This window comes from Trichoplusia ni, chromosome 12 (genome assembly GCF_003590095.1).
Source record: "Trichoplusia ni isolate ovarian cell line Hi5 chromosome 12, tn1, whole genome shotgun sequence".
Taxonomy (NCBI): Eukaryota; Metazoa; Arthropoda; class Insecta; order Lepidoptera; family Noctuidae; genus Trichoplusia; species Trichoplusia ni.
The window spans coordinates 1468904-1490595 of record NC_039489.1 but is presented as its reverse complement, the minus strand read 5'-3'; the positions used below and the strand labels follow the sequence as shown (position 1 = coordinate 1490595).

The window sequence follows — 21692 nt, the reverse complement described above, 5'->3', positions numbered from 1 at the left end:
TGACCACCAAAACAAAACTTTATTAGGTACTATTTTTAGAAAACACCACATTACATACTAGACTGTACAAAATCGGAGTCCAGGAACTCCTCAAGTCCAGCATGACTGTTCTTCCTTAACCCGTATGTTTGAGTCCAGTATAAAGAGTGTCAATATTCTCACTGGCACTTAGCAGGTTTAGTAAAGGTAGGGACTCGGACTCTACTGGCACAGAGACTTTCAGATCTTCAGTTTGATTCACTTTGCCTTCTTCCTTCATCGCTTTATTATCCATCATTTCTTGGAGCTCCTGCACTTCTCGTTTTTTCTGTACTTGTGCTAAGTGTCCCATGTGGCTTCTTCTATTTGGAGTATGAGGCTCCAAAAGCAGTCTGGACGAATACATCATGCCAACAGACATCGACATTACGAAGCATTGGAGTCGCAGCTGATCCCCTCTCTCTAGCTTTGACATTGGCGTCTTCACTTTTAAGCCAATGGCTTAAAATTTTAAGTGGATCACCACTTGGAATCCTTTTTCAGCGTTGCACATCACAGGCACTTTACTTTTTAGCTGCTCTTAGGAATCTGCTCATAAGTTTGTAAGACGTATAAAATGAAACCGAAAACACACACATATCAAGAATCCATCTTTTTGTAGTCATGATATAATTTTTTTGTAAACTTTATTATTCTAGATATCATGTGAGTCGTAAGCATATTTTTTAGAAATTTTTATGTGATTTTTTATAAAAGGGAATGGTTTGTGACGTTTATGATTTTGATGAATATTTTTCTCGTTTTTGGATGATGGTGTAGTTTTTGGTATTGTCCACTAAAATAGAATTAACCTCTTTATTCTGCTTTGTATCGTTTTGATAGTCGTTGGTTATGGCTACATCTATATAAGTAAATAAATAAAACTAAACTAAGAGAAGAATAAGGCTTTTGCCTAGCAGGGGGATCTAAAGCAAACTAATTAAAAAAGGTAGGTCCAGACTTTGCGAGGCCTAGTTCCCCAAGGGCACACAATTAAAACTTCTACTTGAAGCGAGCGAAGTAGGTCCTCGAAAATGTATATACACATAGATTACCTAAAATAAAAGGCATAAGAGACAATATACGTGTAAGGGAATAAAAGTCATGGCATAAATCTGATGATGGTAATTGATCGATAGTTAAGTTGAAAAATAGAATGATAGAATCCCGCATGCTTGATCAAATTCTGGTGGTATGCTGAATATACAAGCTTTAGTTCAGGCTTTAGCAGTTCATCATTCCCCTGCCCTTATCTCAATTATTTTATTTGGGTTCGGCGCAACATGTCTTCTTCTACCTATACCTTTCTATCTGACGTCATCTCACAAGAAACACTCTTTGCAGCCATATCGTCTTATACACAATCCATCCTTAGTTTCTTTGGCCGTCCTCTTCCCCTATACATATCTATCCATTCGGAAAATATAACAATATATTTTCTTTGCCGTAAGCAATAAACCATCCCAGTGTAATAAAATTAATTTGTCGACAATACAACTTTATTCAGATACCACACCTTCTTAAATCTTTTACAATAATCTTTAAACCGTATATCAAGCGTAGACGTATTTTTCAATGCTCCCAGAATTGCCCGTCATGAGTTGTCCCTTTCACTTCCCGCCAATTTCGTATTTTTTTCTGTACTTGTATTTTTTTTTAAATATCCAGGCAGCCTCATTTGCGCACACACGCGAATTAGTCAAATGACCTTCTAAAATCATTACATTTAATATCGCGCCTTACACCAGAATAATATTTATACTCTCAGTTTTTGCAATGTCAAACTGTTACATGTATTGCAACAGCAATTAGGAAGTCAATACTATTATAATGTTATTCAATCAAATATGGGAAAGACAACTATAAGGCGATATGGCTGCAAAGAGTGTTTCTTCTGAGATGACGTCAGATAGGAAGGTATGGAAGAAGATGACATGTTGCGCCGACCCCAAATAAAATAATTGGGATAACGGCAGGGGAAATGATGGGAAAGACAACTAATACACATAATCAGTGGAACACAACTTTAATGGGTGCTATTTTATAATATAAAACAAATTAAAAATAAATGGTATAAAATCTCAGGCCAGACATTAGCTTGGCTGTTCTTCCTTAACCCCATGTATTTAAGTCCTGTATTTAAGAGTTTTCAATATTCTCACTGGCACTTAACAGGTCTAGTAAAGGTACTGATTCAGGTGCTACTGGCACTGAGATTTTCACTTCCTCAGTTTGATTCACCTTGCCTTCTTCCTGCGTCTCTCTGACGTCACTCGCCTCCTGGACCTCTTGCATTTCCCGTTTGTCCTGCACCTGCGCCACCTGTCTCATGTAATTTCTTCTATTTGGCGTAGGAGGCTCTGAGAACAGTCCGAACGAGTACATCATTCCGAGAGACATCGACATTACTATGCATAGAAGTCGCAGCTGATCCCCTCTCTCCAGCATATTGGCGTCTTCAATTTTCAGCCAATTTCGGTAATTTAAAATTTATAGCGGATCAAACACCTGGATTTCTTTTTCTGCTACCAACACATTTTCTTGTAAATGACGTTTCGCATCACAGACACTTTACTTTTTAATGTTTTTATGGTTGGAATGTGTGCTAACCTTTTTGTGGAGGTATGTTCTGACATGATAATGTTAGTCATCTCTTTGATTAAAAAGACGGTAAAATGCCGCCATTGTCGTTGATAACAGAGCCACTTTTGCAGCGTGCGTATTAGAATCCGGCATTTTGAATGTAAGCTGGCAGTTTATTTTGGGTATTTGGTAATTGTAATGTTACAGAATTAATGGGGAGTTGTGTTCTTCATTTTTGTTATTATATTTTTATTTAAAGCTTGTCAAATTACTGTCAATCAAATCACGTGACACGTCATAAAGGAGGTCTTATTATTCACTGTCATTTTCAATTTTAGTACCTGATGTCTGTACAGTTGTAGGTAATTGATCTTAAGACGGCAACATACATAGCAAGTACGGCAAGTAGTGAAGAACGTATTTTAAGGCGTTTTATTGTACGTAGTTAATGGGATTAGTATGGGATAATACAGCGAACACATCACACGATCAAAACTGGTTCACTAGTTAAAACAATAAAACTTAACATTTTTAAATACATAGGTAACTAATTATATTATTGATGTCATCCTAGCGACGTGCATAGCTATTCAATTTAAGCTCAAATTTTACTTAGAAGTCGTAAAATAAAGCCGAAGAATAGCAATTTATTTGGATGCTGTAACCCAACTTAATTTCGGTTATGATAGCAAATATGTTAACATCGAGTGGTTTAATGGCACAACTGTCTGCAAAAGCGTAGTAAATATAGTGTACGAAAGGAATTAGTATTAAACCACACACAAAAACAATTGATAGAAATTATTGCACTTCAGCATCACCTTCATAAGTTTTAGATACTGATCACCTTGCGGGAGGCAAAGAACTCAAATCAGAGGTAGACAACTATGCTTAGACTAAATACCTCACCCTCAAGCTAGGTAATGAATGAAACGCAATTATTAGATCATGTCAATCTGTATATTTTTCCATTTCTTAGTTCAAAAAAATTAATCATCTGCAGGAGGGCATGGTTTCGGGCGCTTCGGCTGTTGATCAGACGGGCAAGGATCGGAGTTACACTTAACACTGCTAGCCGCCGTGTATGTTTCATCAGGTTTCTTACAAGACCTCGGCGGACTCATTAGCCCGAATGAATATGCAAGGCCCATAACGCTAGAGAATACTAGGAAGTGCAACATCAGCAGGTCCGGTCTCGCGCGCTGACTGTACACCCTGCACGGGTCAGCCGTGAGTCGGCAATTCAACATTCTCATAAAGTGCTTGTACCCCGTGTGATGCCAAAGGCGCGTTGGCTTGATTCCGTCAAACATTTTGCTTCTTACTGTAATTTAGTTAGTGCGCTACTCTTCTAGATTTCATTGTTTGTGGCTACTTTGTAGTAGACGTCAAATTTTGGTTGTGATCTGAAATTTTTAACAGTAATTTTAGTTTTTAGATTCATTTTGGCATTGAAATGCTAGTATTGAAATCCATTCCTGCTGATAATCTAAGTTACTACTTAACTTTGTTTGCGTTGCCATTGAATTTTCGTTGCAAATCTATGTAACCTAGATCGGTTTTAAAAATTCTCTTTCGAATAGTTTTAATTCTATTCATGTTGCCTCAACCATAATTGATTATTGAGATAAAATTTAAGGACTAGTGCTGTTCGCATTTGCGTTTCTCCAGAGTACGCCGTCAATGAGCGAATTTGAGGCGCAAACGCCGCGACATCGCAACGTACAGCTTTGTTGCGGAGCGTTGGCATTTTCTCTGAGAAATACGCATTCGAATGAACGCAGGAAACAGAGAAAACGCCGCGACAAGATGAAATATTCTTTGGGTTTGGGTTTGAAGTATTCTCATAAAAACCCCATGCTGGAGAAACGATAGTATGGAGGATCCATATGTCAAAACTAGCTAGGGTGATAAATTATTGGGATATATTATTTACGTTACCATTTCGACTATCGTCTTCGCCCATGATTATGTTTATCTAAAACAGTAGCAACACATGAAAAAACCGCAGAAACGGTTACTAATGCAAGGAATTCTTGTCTCGACATGACATTTTAATTTTACTATTCTATGTTTATGGTATGTTTTCTCATTTGTCATTTAATGGCTGCTGTAAGATTTTGACAAAGGAGATTTTAATCCAAACTTATTTTTTTTTAATCAGTCTTATATTTAACAGAGGTTTGCTATATGGTCGTATAGTATTTACTTTTTGGAAAGAAAAAATAAATGAGGCTTGAATATTATTGTGCAATGTTGATTTTTGTCTTTGTCCAAAATATGAGTAACAACAATGACGAAACAAATAATTTTAATTATAAATCGACTATAGAATACGTAGGCGGTAGCGCCCAAATATTTTTCAATCTACATTGCTTCAATATAACAAAATTAAGGTCCTGAAACGAAAGTCTATGTTTGTCATAACCACTAGTTAACACGAACCCTATTTCATAAGCGTTTGTTCGCACTGACAGCTCTACAAAAAGTGGTCACGTGTCTGTAGAAGCTGTGTTTGTGTGCACCGTTCCCTGAGCAAGAGTGGCTAACAGAAAGTTTAGTTCAAGCGACCCTCACCACACATGTAAATGACCGATAAGCTTCCATTCATCAACTAGCAATAAAGAAGCAAATAGAAATATGATTTTTACTTAGATAAAGTAAGTACGTTACCATCTTCCCTATCGTTTTCGTCCATGACTATCTACTATATGTTTAACAACAAGCGCAGTAATAAGTAGGAGCCAAGCGCCTTCGAATTTTGTCATGACATTGTGTTGACAGCTCTTCGTTTATGGTGCGTTTTGTTCTCCGTGTTTATGGGTACCAAGGAGTTCTTATGAAGGAGATTTGAATACGATTTTTAAATGTGAAATATTCTTGCCGACTAAGAAGAAGATAGAAGTTGTTCGTTTCTGATTATATATTTTTATGAAACAAAATGGCTTTCACAAATCACTCACACAAACTTTTTGGTGCAGTATTTAACTTGATGTAAATCCAAAATGAAAATTAGTCAATCAATCAATTCAGCCTAGAGGTCCTCTGTTGAACATAGGCCTCTCCCAAGTTGCACCACAACACCCGGTCACAAATAAGTAAGTAACAACGCGTTAATATACTTTGTAATAGGCCACGATTTCAATGTGCATAACACCTAACAAACAAATTGATACATGGTAAAAAATAATACATAGTATATTCACAAAGAAACAAGAACATTAAATCATGGTTGTCGATTTAGCAAAAAAATAATAATGATAATGCTATGAGAGAAAATTGTCTCGCACGAAAGCTGTATCAATAATTTGACTGGGGTCAGCTAAAACACCTCTTTCATTCGTTACCTAACCTAGGTGATAGACTACAAGTAACCAACTTGCGAAGCTTCAATAGTCGAGAAAAGGTAACACACCTGCTATGTCGTCGTCATCATTGTATTTATAAAAATAGCACCTCAAAAAAATGCCAATTACACAAGAACACAAAGACCAGGTACGAAGAACCCCTATTTTATAAACATTTGTTCGCACTGACAGCTCAGTATAAAGTGGTTATTTGTCTGTATTGAGAGCCTATGTTTGTGTGCGTGGGTCCCTGCGCAGGAGTGTCCTGTGTAGAGGTTAGCCCGAGCGGCCTTCACCAGAGATGCATTGGGACCGGTTAACTTCGATTTATCATTGGTATTGAAAGTTTTTGTGATTGTGTCACGAAGCTTACTAAAACAAAGCCTTAATAAACTTTAATATCATAATAAAACTAAACTGAACGTGTATTTTTTAAATGAAAGTTTGAAACATAAAAGCAAAAGTAACACGTGTTTTAAATTGTCAACATGCGAACATGGAAACGACAGAAACCGGTAGTATTTGGGGTTATGGCCATACGAGTATTATAAACTAAATATGCGTAATGTAAAATGATAATTTGGCGAGCTTGTAACGCGTGTTGTGTTTCTCGAGTCAACTTCGAAGCTCCGAGGCTCTCGAGTCCGCTCCGTGCCTCCTTGTAGTGGGAGAGCAAAACCTGTAGATACTGTTCGCCCACTTCGAGACGGAGTACCTGCGCATGCTTCGTCCCTTTCACTCACGCCGCGGTGCACGCCAAAACGAGAATGTCCGTTTCACCTCACCACTCTGGTATGCAAAGATTGATAGCTTATATGACCATTTGCTTTTGAGAGTCCCCCAGAAATCACGCACGGTTAACTTTTCGCCGCCTGGCGTCCTTACGATCGGCCAGACGTTGTGCTCAACCAAACTTGTAACATACTCTTTAATTTCCGAGAAAACTTTTGTAGTTCACATCGTAATGTTATTACGGCGGTTTATTGATTCAAGTCGGTGGTGTAACTCGTTTGTTTGAACTAAGCCAGTGAAGCCTTACCCAGTAGGGTCAGGCGCCAGTGTGTTCTCTATTACTGTGCCTAGATGCGTTTTTCTCTAGTGACTAATTCTGGTGTGAGTGGTATTCGGGGGCTGGAAGTTTGAGCGTGGAGTGCAATGTGTGGCTGAAACTTTGTGATAAGGATAATGGATCCAATAGCAACAGACAACGGATTAGTGGTGAATAATTTGAACCACGTCCGGAGTGAGTCTCAGGTAAGCTGCCCGCTTCTCAGTAGGTATCGGTGAAGCAAAACACGTTTGCCGTTGCATGCCTACCTATGAATAAGTGCAATGACTTCTCAATTATTTGATACACTTTACTTTTAAGTTTTGACCATTGTTTTATGACCTATGTTTTATAAAAAAGTGACTTATAAACTTTCAAACTGACCACGGTTTTGCGGTCAGTCGCCTCGAACAATGCTAGAAACTTTAACACGATTCTCACCAAATACAACCAATTATCAAATAAAACAAAATAATACCATAATATATTTCACTTCAATACATTTTATTTAATTTAACGCGACAGGTTGTGCAACAATAAAAATAACTTAAGTAGAACAGAAACTAGTTTTCTAGCCACTATTCCCTATGTTTGTTATGCAGTGCTTGCTCGCATGCATTTGATATCAAATTATATAAGGCTGCAGAACTAAAGTGCTGTGTGCGTGTGATTTATTCCCTTACGTGTTGAAAGTATTAGTGAAGACAGGTCATTAGATGATTCAGCTAATTAAAGAAGTGTGTAAACTCGATAATTGATATGTTAATATCATCTTAGCATGATCTTGATGCAGTAACTGGAATTTAAGCTATCAAAGAGAAAGCGTATTCAGTAACTTATTAACTTTGAACATCATATAAAGGAACATAATTATTTAATGCTTAAAATATAAGTTATTCTTTTGACTACTGACCGAGATTGTCTATGCAATGTAGAACAAAAGATTTTTATTTCTCACAAGTTTTAGGATTATTACAATAAGAAATGATATTATATCATAATGAGTAGTTATACAACTTCAGATTGGCCAATGTCACTGTTTTATATACGTAATGTGTTAACTCATCTTAGAGGTCATACCTCTTAAATTTTTCAATGATTTTTTTACTTACAATCTCTCCTTTAAGATTCGGGAACATCTAAATGGGAATATTTATTCTGCAAAGAAGATACATTTTATCATTTTAACATGTCCTTACTGGCTACCCTGCGAAAAAGGACAATATGTTGTTTACAATTAAAACAATGTTTTGGTTATCATATCTCCTTTCAAGACTTCGAGTCAACTTAGAATAAAATACATCCGTCACCTGCTTGCGATAACAACCGAAACATACAATGCACTAACATATAACAATAATAAGTACCCGTAAAATCGAATGGACCTCCAGCATGAAAGACGTCGTTTTTTGTTCGTCCGAAACTGGAGGAAGGCACATGTCAGTGACGTCACTGATCCCGCCAAAAACCAGTTTCGCGCCAATTCGCAGCTGTCGACGGCAAAGTGGTCGGGTCGCCAATAATTTACTTTTTTTATTTTATCCTTCTTGGCCTCGAACTCACCCGTTCAGCCTTAAAGGTACACCGTTAACTTGGATAATTATTTGCTACTGTATTATGTTTAAATATAGGATTAAAATTACATGGAATAAAGGTTTCGCTTTTTATATTTTATGCAGTTTTTCTTAATTGCTTTTGAGTAACAATGAGTCACATGTCTCGTTTCCCACGTTAGAGGGCCTTCCTTCTATTAATGCAAATATTTGTTCACTCGAAGCTTTTAAAACATTTTTCTCATAGTTTACGCTGACCTTTAAGTTAGTAACATCGAACACCGGTTTGTGGACTTGTCTTATTATGTCCGAGCAGAAATATGAACGCATTCCTACTGTACTTGCACACTCTAGAGATCCAACCTCTTTAGCCAAGACATATTTCAGATATCGTTAATAGACAGCTTTAACTGTCAATTGTATGAAAATGACATTTCGTTTTGTTCTATCACGTGACTTAGATCTGTCAATTTCATACTTTTGACAATTCTCAACGCGAACGTTTGTCGAAATGTAGCTTGGCTAATCGGTTTGATATAACTGAGAATATTTCATTTCTAATACTTATTACTCAAATAGGTTGGCTATAAGAAGGTTAAACTTAACGTTATATTGCATTGAGTAAGCTTCGAAGCTAAGTTATCATAAACCAAATATACGATAAATGAGTCACTGGAGTCAACAAACTTTACTGTTTGCTTTGACGGTCTTACACTTTAGAGTAGTGCAGTCTGTTATATTGGTTATGCCGATGGTATTAGGTAGTTCAATTACGAGTATCACGACTGCAATCCTTAAAGGGTAAGGCAGAGGTGTTATAGCTTGACATTTTATTTCATATGTGGAAAAATATTTCTAAAATTGTCTAGAAATATTTCAGGGTTCTTTTTATACTTAGAAATATAGTCATAGCTTTTTATGAAAGGCTTATATCTTCATCCTAAACAATAAAAACTGTTTTTGCAAACTTCTTTAGTAGTCCTCTCTCCAAATCTTTTCGTTTACCAAAAAAAGCACCTTAGTCCTGCGAACATAATAAATCGAACAGTGAATAAGCGATCACAAAGATGAAATATCCATTTACAAATACAACTTAATGGTTGACAAGTTCAATCCGAACGAATATAGATTTCATTGAAGTGCTCGTCGTACGAAATAGGTCGTCTGAAGTACTTCCCGTCTAAATCTCAGAATAACTGCGATGCAAAATGAATGCTAGGACTAAGGAGTATGGATATAGTAACATAGACTTGCATAGAGTATAGGTACGGTCGGAAACAAAATGTTAACACAGAACTAGTTTTCGAAACAACTGTACACGATCAAAGAGCTCCAGTTGTTCTATTTTTTTTTATTTAGTCTAGCCTTGTGACCCAGAGCTGGGCAAAGGCCTCCCCTAAATCCTCCCACGACTCTCTGTTTTCTGTTATGCTATTAAAAAGATTTATCACCTTCTATATTCAAAACTTGCTGAACACCAATTCCTGCATGTTATGGAATAATACTGGCACTTCATAAATCAGAAATTGTAAACCGACTTCTGTTACTTTACTGACTCTACTAGCTTTCGCTCTTGGTTATGCGTAGATATTAGATTCTTAAAATGGAAGTAGTTGTGTATTACTATAAAATAATGTTGAGATAATATTTTTATGGACTCCAAACGTGCTTAAGACAGTGTTCTGGTGTGTAGTTTGTTGCGCCGTTACTACTCCACAAAGCCCTTATTAACCGGAGGAAGGTGATCTGATCTGAGCACTTTTCCTCTAAAAGGACTAATAATTAAAAAAGCTCCTTTTATTGATGAATTCGGCCATATAAACCAATTTTCATCGAATTCACGCCGTTATTGAAAAATGCTGGTTACTTTCATCCAATTGAAATAAAACGAGCCATCACTAGTAAAATAATAACCAGGTAATGGAGTAACAGAAGAGACATGACAAACATTTACTAAGCTTGAAGCCTAATAATACTAGAATAAGCTGAACAGCCTATATCAACATATAAAATACGGTAAATACAAGCTGTTCTCAAGTTACTTCATGCCAGTAGTAAAGACTCGAATTTGATGGCTGTCATTGCGAACATTGCGATATCGTGAAGTTGAATACATTTTATATTCTGCTAGCATATACATAGGTATACCTATACATGTGGCATTGACTCACAACATGTTTACTGCCCAAAGACTTGCCTTGAACGAAAGTTTAAGATGGAGACATTGCTTACTGAAGTAAAACCTGTTTGCTCTGTTCCTCATCTGGAGTCTTGTTTAAAGTGATGGTAGGACTCCAGATACAATGTAAATACTTATACGAATGTGAAATGTAGAGCTATTAAACAGACGGAACTGGCTATTTAGTGCTCTAAATACTGTTATTCGAGAATACTGGAGGGTTGCAGTCACCTTTTAGAGGTATAATGTTGCATGTGTGGAAGGGAGATGCCGCTCTACATAGTATAATGCACTGTCTCGCTTACACACGTGCAAATTTTACTTTAAGACGTCGTAGTAAACCTTAGGTCTGTACTTACTGACCATAAAGGTCAATACAATTAAAAGTGTTACGTAATTGTGAAATTCGTGCATCAGATAACAGTAGAGACCCAGTTAGAAAGCTATCAATTTTCTTAATTGATGTTAAGTGTCATTAATAACTTGCTAACAATGAAGTGAACGGCTATAAAACTGATTGTCATCACCGAAAGTTCAATTTGTATCCTCATGTTAAAAAAAAATCGTTTTTAACTTTCTTTGGTATTGAAAAGGAGCAAACTGCAATTACCACCCTTGTTCATCAGTAGCAGATACATTAGAGATTTGTAAAAAACCCTTCACATGATTTAAGAACATGAAAATATTAACATAACGTAACAAAAAACTGTCAAAAATACAAAATGGAGGATGGCAGGTAAAATTAATTTCCTTTTTCAAAAATCACACTTTATTTTATGCTTTACACTTTACTTTAGACGTAAAATCTAGATTTGTGTAAATTTTCTAACAGGTAGGTACTAAAACCAGTTTGTATGAGATTGCCATCTTATCTAAACGGACTAGTCCGACAACATTCTCATTATGAAACATTTCACATTCAAAGTGTCATAATCTACAGCGAATCTTGGCACAACACTAGAATGTTTCGTAGTTGTGATCACTCAAATACATTTTTTAATAAATATTAGATAAAATAAGAAATCTATGCGGTAAATTCAAGATGAGTCCTACGAGTATTAAGTTAACTTGGAAGATATTATGTACTATACAGTTCATTAACCTCAAAATCAAAACAATTCAAATGTCAATAAAAAAGAAAACACCTATTAAATCTAAACTCACATATAAAATAGATGTTAAGTAATTACGAGTTTATTAATCGAATTGAATCACGTAATACTTAGTTTATAATATTGAAGTACACGAAATAAGTCGCGAAACGTTTCCCGCCTTCATATTTATGGATGCTATCACGCAAGCGCGTCGTTTTCGCGCGTTTTCACTGACCATAAACTACGCGTACAGCCACTGGCCAGAACAACTCTCTCTATTTAGTCGATTCTTGCTCGATTAGCATTTATATAAATAATGTAAACCTTAATCGTCTCATCTTCATTTTGTGTTGATTAGATTTAATTAATGCGGCTTAAGTAATAAGTTCGATGACGTCCATAAATTTATACATCGAATCATAAATGATGATTCTCCGACAAACATTTTTAAGATTATTTAATTGCCTAGAAAGCTTTTTAATTCATACGTTTCTTTACAAATTGAAAATTAAATAATGCCTTAAAATTACGTGACCATCTTTACATAATTGTTAAATAAATTTAATATCAGTTTAAGTAATAGGCGGATGGCATAATACTGTATAATTCTAGTATAATTGTAAATTCTAGTTTGAATTAAAAAGTAGCGAAGTGAAGTAACGTTGAATGTAAAGGAAAATTACTGCTTCCTGCTCTTTCATAAGCACTTGAATCCTGGAAAACCAATTATGAGGCGGAAATCATCCAGTTATAAATGATAATCTAAGAAGACGGGATGGGAGGAGAATCAATTGATCGCCGTGACAGGTTCTTCGCATCGCTCATGCTTGCATATTATATTTCACAATATGTTTAAAATTACTTCATTCCGTTTATTATGTTTTATCTGCATTTCTTTAATAGTATTCTTTCTTGTAACGGAATTAGCGAGCGTCATCTTAGCTGAATCTAAGCAAAGCTTGTACTAATTTGAGAGTACAAAACTACTGATAAACTTATATATGTACTTCTAAATACATACATAAAATAGATAAATAACCCCTGAACTTATAATCGTATTCATCACACAAATATTGTCTTAGGTGAGAATCGAACCCACGACCTCCGTTTTAGCAGTCAGGGCCACTAACCACTGGACCAACAAGCCAGTAACTTTAACTTTACGATAGTGAGACTCGTTTTCATAGGAATGTATCTGAATGGCTTTCTTCGAGTCAGCCTGGTGAGGCGAGACCGACTTGGAAAACGTCGGCTATGGCGAGTTTCTCCGTAACATGTGTTTTTCATCGTCAGGGTATATGCAGAAACTATAAGTAGGTGCAGTATGTATGGGGTGTGCATTAGTGGCCTTGACTGCAATGACTGCTGTACTGGGTTCAATTCCTACCCAGGAGAAATGTTTGTGTTTATTGGCACTATCATTTATCTTTCTGACTACGATTTATTATTTATAATTAAGTATGTTACAAGATATATTAGTATGTTTACCAGTTTTCTGGGTCTCATAATCCAAGCTTTGCTTAGTTTGACACTAGATGGCGCTGTATGCGACTTGTGGAATATTTTATTAATAATTTTCAATTAACATTAAATCAATAGCTGGAAATCTCGTGCAATACCCAGTCTCTGTTAAAAAATACGAGTGTTTTTTTATTACTACACTTAAATAGTTAAAAAATGCCTATATATGTTCATATTTCGCAATACTAAGTATCTTGCTAAGTAGTCAAGAGATGAAATTCTCTACCGGTCACGCAATGACTAGCTATCTTATCAACTTGCTTCCTTGCACTAATAGTTTCCCTATCCGCCTCACTTCATTATCTCATATTAATCGATAAAATTACGTAATTTTAAAACATCAAATATCCGAGAGAAAGTTATTGTCAAAAGAGTGAAGAATTACTGTAACAAAAATGTTTAGATTTTTCAAATAAACAGACAAAGCATTCGAATTCTACATTTAAATGAGTTATATTTTAATGCTTACTTCTTTTTCTTCTTTTGACTTTCCTTTATTTTTAAATGCATTTTTTCTTCTTTTTTATGGCGTCCAGGTCATACGATACGTAAAGAACAAAATATAATTTGTCTACCAATCATTATTGTCCAAAAGGTTATATTACCTAATTAACGGATTATGGAGAAAGTCAATTATTATCTTAGAGGCTGTAGAAATAGGTCAAATTTCTTTTTTCCTATCGTGTTGGCATCATCTTATACATAAGTATAGATAGATAGTGTCATCCAATATATACAAGTGATAATCATTTATAACTTTTTGTACCAATTTACGAATTTTTTAATAGCAATTTAAAGGAAATTGAATTTCATATTATTCTTTAAACAAAAAACCAATATATTTTCTCATAATTCGATTTCATTAAGCAAAATTAGTGAGATTAAGGAAACACATTGTTTATAGTTTAATAAGATTTAATAGACATCAATACACATCAAAATTTAGATCACGATAAATGTAATTTCAATCTTAAGTAGATAGTAAGTGCGTGTTGTTGAAACAACGCAAAAACTTAACCTAAGTACCTAATCTTGATATATTCAATAATTAATTTATTTGTCAAATAGTCACCGAAGATTATTTTCTTTCTAATTTTTGTACTGTAAAATGTAATTATTAACATGTTATTAATATTACGTTAACAGTAACAATCAACAAAACAACATAACAAATATTTAAAATAAAATTATCATCAGAGGTAACCACTTAGTATTTAAAATTAGTATGAAATACTTAATACTTAGGTATTCTTTGCAATCCACAATGTATAAAGGTTACAACGATACAGTATTATGATTGAAAGAAGAGGACAGTTTCGAAGACAGATATTTAAAAAAAATGGATAACCTCGTCTCTTAGAATTTGGCTTAAGTTTATTTCACATATTTATTATTAAGATATACTTTAGAATATCACGCCATATTAGGCCTTACAACATCTAATAGACACCAAGGGATTGCAGAACTACAATTTACATAAAATTCCCAAAAATTGTTTTCACAACCGTTCTTTTCGCACCTAGCGTGCACCAACAACCCTTACAATCAATAAATTTTTCACAATAGTTAATTTAGAATAGGATTTCACATTTATCTATTAATTAAATTAAATTTGTATGAAGATAATTTTAACATCCTGAATAGTTGTCCAATTTATTCGATTTTAAGTTTTGTCTTTAAAGTAGTGATATAATTTGGAACCAGCATTTTATTTTGTTCCCATCACGACAAGCATTTTGAAAAAAAAATATCGAATGTTCCGGCGTCGAATCACGCGTCCACAAAGTCGTGACGTAATAGCCGTGTCGCGTGCCATCTCGCGGTCGAATTTAAAACAAAACCTATTTTGTTACCACTAACACAATAACTTTCGTTTGTAAGTCTCTCTTTTTTTATAACCATCAGGACATTTAAATTAAAGTGAATATATTATTTACCAAAATGCTAGGTTAGAATTGACCAACAGTATAAATGTACCTTTTACCAGGCAGAATCACGTTTTTCTTACACATATATATCTACTAATCGAATAACACTTAGAAATCTGACTGGCAGAATATCCTGACCAGTTCATCAACATTTATAAACATTTAAAAAACACTTATCACGTCTACAGCGCCTTTTTCGGTTTAAGCTCGAATACAGCCACCAGCGAGTAGTGGTCAGACGCCACTTTTTCGTTTGGCAGATGGCCAAATACTTGGCGCTCCTGCTTTGTGTAAAACCGCAGGCGCTCGACAGGTCGCAAACCAGTACCGATGTTGTAATACATGTAATCAACCACCAGAGGGCCGTCTCTGCCAGTCGACGGCATCAAGGTCTTCCTCCTGCGCCTCTTAACCTTGTCGTAGACCGACACGAGCCCGAGCGGGTGGGAGATGACCTTGCTGCCGAACATCCCGGCAAACAAGCCGGAGTACAGCTTGTTGGAGTCGGGCGCGGCAGCCTCTTCCTCCCTGCCACCGCTGACGCTGTACTCCGAGTTGTATATACTCAGCTCGCTGAAGCTTGTTGGCCGACCCTCCATGCGGTTCAGGTACACCGACAAATGCTGGCAGTTGTCTGTGATGCCTAATTTCTTCCACATGTTAAAATCCCAATTCACAGTCAGTATAGCCATGCTCTCATCTAACAACGAAATTATTTGGGAGTCGGGAAGAGAATTTAAATCTCCGGCCAGTATTAGAGGGAGGTACCTTGCTTCTCGATGGTCGTAGGCTACGCGGTCGATCTCGGCGAGAAACAGCTTCAGTTGCGCGAGTCTGATGTCCAAGCGCCTGGGATTGTACAGGAGGTGGGTGTTAGCCACCACGATGACAGTGTCCGGGTGTTTTACCGACGACAACTTCACAATGATACCAATCTGGTTACGATCTAAGAATTCAACACCCGGCTGATTAAACTCCACATAAATAAACTCCTTCAGTTTAAAAATCGATTTCTTAAAATATATCGCGCATCCATCCACTAAAGTTTCACCAGTCTTCTTTTTAAATATTCCAGAATATCCGATCTCCTCAAATTTTGAATAAAAACTTTTCAAGTGGGACGATTGCACTTCTTGAAGGCACAGTATATCCGGCGCTAAATTAGTGATTTCGTTATACAGGTAGGTGGCTCTAACATCCCACTGAAGGACTTCTTGTCTGCAACTTTCGTAGAGATACGAATGGCTTTCCAGCAAGGCTTGCGCCAGAACATTGTAAGACAGCACTTTGAATTGTAGGATGTTTCCATCTGTTGAATACCGTGCCGCCCCCACTCGCTCCCACACCCTCTTATACGTAGGTGTGGGCGCTACGGCCTTCTCCCTGGGGCTCTCAATTGAGGTCGACTCATTGTTTTGTCGTTGCGGTTCTTTCGCAGAAGCAACATCTCCTGGCGCGGCGGCATCACTGGGCACGTCTTCGCGGATAATATTGGCGAATTTAAAAAAACTTTTATCAAAATTTCGACCTCTTTTAAGTGCGCCTAAAAATTTTGAGTGCAGGCCCGATTGAGGAAGAAGGACTTTTCTTTGATGTTTATTGATCGTCCCTAGGGATGCTACCGGTACACACCGGGAATATTAATTAGTCACGTCGTGATTTATGCGTGCAACATCGAATGTAATAGACTTAAAAAAAAGATTTTTGACTAGGTATTTCAGAAAAAAATAAGTTTGAAATACCTAATGCAGTAGTACTACTAGTAAAAGTAATCCGTTAATTATTTTTATCCAGAAATCTTATTTATATATTTTTTTTAAGATATAAAACAAATATTACTAAACATGGGTCGTTTAGTAAAACCATAAAGACCCATACAATACTGTGCCCAGACTTATTAAAAAATATAAAAATATTAGGGAACCGATAAATTTTGAAATTCTTACAGTAAGATAATTTATCAACCGACTAAATTTTATAGGAATCATCAATTCCTAATAAAATTTCTCGTAAAAAAAACCAGTCATCCCTAGAAACAAAGAACAAAGATATTAAACTTTAAACCCTTATCAGTGTCAGTCGGCAAAAGGCGGGAGATAGCCGGCCTACTTTAATCATGAAAAGCTAACATTATAAGGGTTGCGGAGGTCATGGCCACCGGCCCGATAACGTCACTTCATGACAATTGAAAGCAAACAACCCCAAAGCAATTAACCTAGTTACCAAGGTGCCATCTGATGTATAGTCGAATTAAATAATCAGGTGCTTTTTTAATAATATATTATAGGAAGTAAATAGTTTAGTAAACGGCGATATTTTTATACGAATACCAAATAAATAATTTATTCAATAAAACCGTTTTTACATTACATTATTTTTTTTCGGTAAAAACTATCTTCAAATCATTTATGACTCGTGGCTAGGAAAAATTTATATATTTGTTTTAGTGCAACGTTACGTAACGTGAATATTTTATTGCAAAAAAGAATTTATATTTTTCATTAAAAATGTGAGCTGTAACAGAATGAAACGCGCTTAATCAGTAATGCCAACCTTCTGATACGTGCGCAATGCGGACGAACTTCACATTGCTGACGCCCAATGGCATAGCTTTGATGTAAAGTACGAGAACTCACTCACGTCGTGTCAAATCAACCATTTTGTTCTATCAACACGTGTTTTTATTTGTGTAATGTGAATTTTAATAAAACAAAAACAAACCATGGCTATGTTAGCTGGACCTCGTCGCAAACAAAAAGTAATTAATTTACGAGCGAAAAATAATGCATGGAGCAATGATTCTACTAAATTCGGCCAGAGAATGTTAGAGAAGATGGGTTGGAGTGAAGGCAAAGGGTTAGGTGCTAAAGAAAATGGTATTGTTGATCATGTCGTGGCCAGATACAAGAATGATGACCGAGGATTGGGCTTTGAGGACAGGAACGACCAGTGGACTAAACACGAAGACGACTTCAATTCACTATTAGCTAATTTATCGAATGGTAAGTTTCCTCTCCATATTATTTTATGGTTTTCTTCTCTTAATGACAATGTTTTAGCTATTAGTTAATTTATTTAATACGTATTAATTTTATAAAAAAAAAACAATTTATGCTAGTGTTACTTTTACTTAAATTAAGTTGTATTTACAATATTTTCAATCTATTCCAGGTGATACAAACGATGAAAAACTACACAGTGGTGTATCTCTGGAGGATAAGTCCAAGAAAAGTAAAGCTCGGGTGCACTATCATAAGTTCACGCGAGGGAAAGATTTAACAAAGTACAGTGAGAAGGATTTGGCAAATATTTTTGGTAAAAAAACATTAAAAGAAAAACAGAAACTACGAGTCGCAGAAGAAGTTGATACTCCACCTACTGAGCAAGTGTTTACTGAAAAAGGAAGTATGGATGACTATTTTAAGAATAAATTAGCTGCTATCAAAGCTAAAAGCAAGATAAATATTCCTAATAACTCTAGTTATGATGACGATAAAAAGGAATATGCATTTCAAGGATTTGCGGGTTCTAACAATCAAGTAGAAGAGGAAGATAGTCATCAAGGCTTTGGCTTTACTCCATTTTCATTATCAAATACAGAAAATAATGACACTGCAGATAATTCACCTGAACAATCCGATGATGTCGTCGAAACTAAGAAAAAAAATAAGAAAAGGAAAAAGCAAAAATTGCATGATGAGATGAACTCGCAAGAAAATATTGAAGATGAAAAATCAGAAAATACTCTGCCAATATGTGATGTAGATGATGAACCAATGAAAACTAAGAAATCTAAAAAGAAAAAACGTAAAGAAGCAGAAGACTCAGAAAATATAGGTAATACAGTAACTGAATCTTCTGATATTGTAGAGGAACATGTTCAAGAAGATTATGTACCCAAGAAAAAAAAGAAAAGGAAAAATAAGCCTGTCAATGAGTAGAATAAATTATTTTATATTTTCATTATTTGTTTAATTTTCACTCTTCGTGTACCTTGCCTTTCCAATATGTATGTATTTAGTAATTAGGAGTCGTAAAAATGACGGTGTGGGCCGCAAGTGCTTCTGAACAGATCCGGAATGATTTAATGATAGCGAATAATTTTAAATGAATCTCACCAGACCCACCTAAATACTAAATTGCAAGGTCATTAATTTTACACCGCATTCGTCATTGAACAATATCTGCAACGGCAACCAACACAATCGACTAAAGCGCGACTGAGTCTCGAGCGTCGAGTCCCATCACTATAAACGTCAGAACCAAACCGGTTTGACAGTAATAGCGTTGCGTCAAATAGTTGAGGCGTGTGTTTGCTCCAGCACGTGGTTGTGTAAAATAATGTAAAGAAATCGTAAATAGAGATCAAAATAAACTATTTTGAAGTTAGTCGTTTTATGAATTAAACTTTTATTAATGATGGTGGTTCATGAAGATAACGAGGAGCCTGTAGAAGTGGCTCTAATCAGGAAGCCGTTGTTAGAAAAGAAACCGTTTGTTATTGTTAAAAATCATGTTCGAGAAATCATCAATTATGACGATAGTACGTCTTCAGTTCATACTAAGAGAGAAGGATCACCACCTAGTTCTAAAAAAGTACAAAAAGAAAAGCGGATCACAAACAAAAGACACAAAACGAAAGAGGTCTCAATCAGTGCGTCCGAGAGCGAAGAAAATGCAAACAACGACGTTGTAATTGATTCTCAAGACTTGCAAGAACTAAAATTAGTGTACACAAAATGTAAAGAGGTTATGAGGAAAATAGAAACCAAATATGGGCATTTATTAGACTTGGAATCGGAAGTGGGGCCGAGTTCATCGCGAAAACGTAAAGCAAACACAGCGGAGTTGACCGATAGTGAATGTGATTGTAAACTAAACAAAAAGATTGTATTCGACGAAGATGGGCAGCAAAAATCTATTGAAAATGTGTCAGATAAGCATATATGTGTTAAAAAAGTTAAACAGCCACAAAGCGAGATGAAAACAAGGAGTAAAACAATAGCTATAGAGTATACGGAAAAAGAAGTATCCTTATCAGATAATTTGCAAGAATTAGGAAAACTCTTACAAAATCCAAACTTGGAAAAACCTCTGCGGAATAAAATTGTTGATAAAATAAGAATGTTGAAACAAGATTATGTAAATGAAATAAAGTTTAATAAGCCTGCCTTGATAGAGAAGTTGAAAACAAATCCAGATGAGGTTTTAGATTTCAAGGGCACTAATTTATCTTCTATTATTGGGTACTTATAGTATTTATATACATTACAAACAAGCTGATGTACATGCTACATTCAAAATATTATTCAATATTTACACAATATTAATTACCATTCTGACTTACAATTTGTAAAATACCTGCAGTTCCTTATTCAGATTATTATGTTGCCTTAACCTTGTAGCCAACACAGTACATTGGGAATAGCACTACAAATGATATGATTGAAGCTGTTGCAGAGAGAGAACCCGTTGTATGTACAGCTTTTTCATGTTTCCACTGTAATATTATATAATACTTTAAGACAGCTTTACTCAATATATGGCTCACTGGTCCTGAACACCATTTTAAATGTTACTGCATTCGTTTTAAATTATGGAATGATATACCACATAAATATGTGGTCCTCAACATGATGTGTCCAACATTTTGTGCCCCCTATTGTATAAAGGTTGAGTATTGCTGATTGAAGTTGTGATAGGCTCCCTGTCGTCACTTGAAGTTATGGCCTTAAACAATAATATGTTTTTTTTTTGTATACAAGACTGCTAGCAAGAAATTAAAACCTTAAAAAGTGAGATGCATAGCAATATTATTGAATTGTCATACTATTAGTACAAAAGTACACCTTTGCCTTTTAGCTAGTAATTTTATCATGAATACTTATGTGTAATTGTATTATTAAACTATATTTGTGTAACAAGCTGTTTTATTTATTTGAAGATAAACATGAATTTTATGTTTTAGAAAAGCAGTAATATTTGTCTTTAAGCTATTAATTGGCTTAAAGGTTATGTTTGCTTATGGTACAATTAATGATACAAGCCTTTTGTGTATTTGACATTTGCAGGCCAAATTCCTTTTTGTGACAATTCTATATAAACAGCTGCCATCATTTAATTGGATCAAGTATTGGCAAGGTATTTGACTTTGCAATTAGGTCTGCACTTAAAGTTTTTAATGATCTTTCTTTACTTTTACAGTTTTGTTTTTTGACATTATCAAATCAAAAACAGTTAATAGCATAGAAATCTAAATAACAAGGTAATAGAAATGGCATACACCGCGGCGATCTATCGAAACGCATGTCGCCGGTGGGCGGGGCTTCAACACATTCACAGCAAATAACTACGCAATCACGCAAACATTAACATCGAGAAGACCAAGCAAACAACACTAGGCTGTACATCTATTGTAATA

General features: G+C 35.5%; 2 protein-coding genes and 1 long non-coding RNA gene across 13 annotated transcripts in view; 2 read left to right on the top strand and 1 right to left on the bottom strand.

The window, feature by feature from the left end:
• Positions 1-21692, top strand: part of LOC113499368 (tight junction protein ZO-1-like) — a 134142-nt gene that overhangs the window by 75736 nt on the left and 36714 nt on the right. The window contains exon 1 of one of the 11 annotated variants that reach the window (XM_026879833.1): positions 5848-7202. The exons of the other annotated variants lie outside the window; for them this stretch is intronic. Coding sequence (XP_026735634.1) covers positions 7134-7202 — 69 coding nt within the window. The 5' untranslated portion in view covers positions 5848-7133. Of the gene's footprint in view, positions 1-5847; positions 7203-21692 lie in introns of those variants that run through there. 11 annotated transcript variants of the gene reach the window in all.
• LOC113499371 lies at positions 3914-4704 on the bottom strand. Its single transcript, XR_003401096.1, has 2 exons — positions 4543-4704; positions 3914-4007 (listed from the first exon to the last, which is right to left on the bottom strand). It is a non-coding gene; the product is annotated as an uncharacterized LOC113499371 (long non-coding RNA).
• Positions 17863-19234, top strand: LOC113499369 (PIN2/TERF1-interacting telomerase inhibitor 1-like). Its single transcript, XM_026879835.1, has 2 exons — positions 17863-18273; positions 18443-19234. Exons 1-2 carry the CDS (start codon positions 17994-17996, stop codon positions 19210-19212), a joined length of 1050 nt encoding a protein of 349 aa, XP_026735636.1. The 5' UTR covers positions 17863-17993; the 3' UTR covers positions 19213-19234.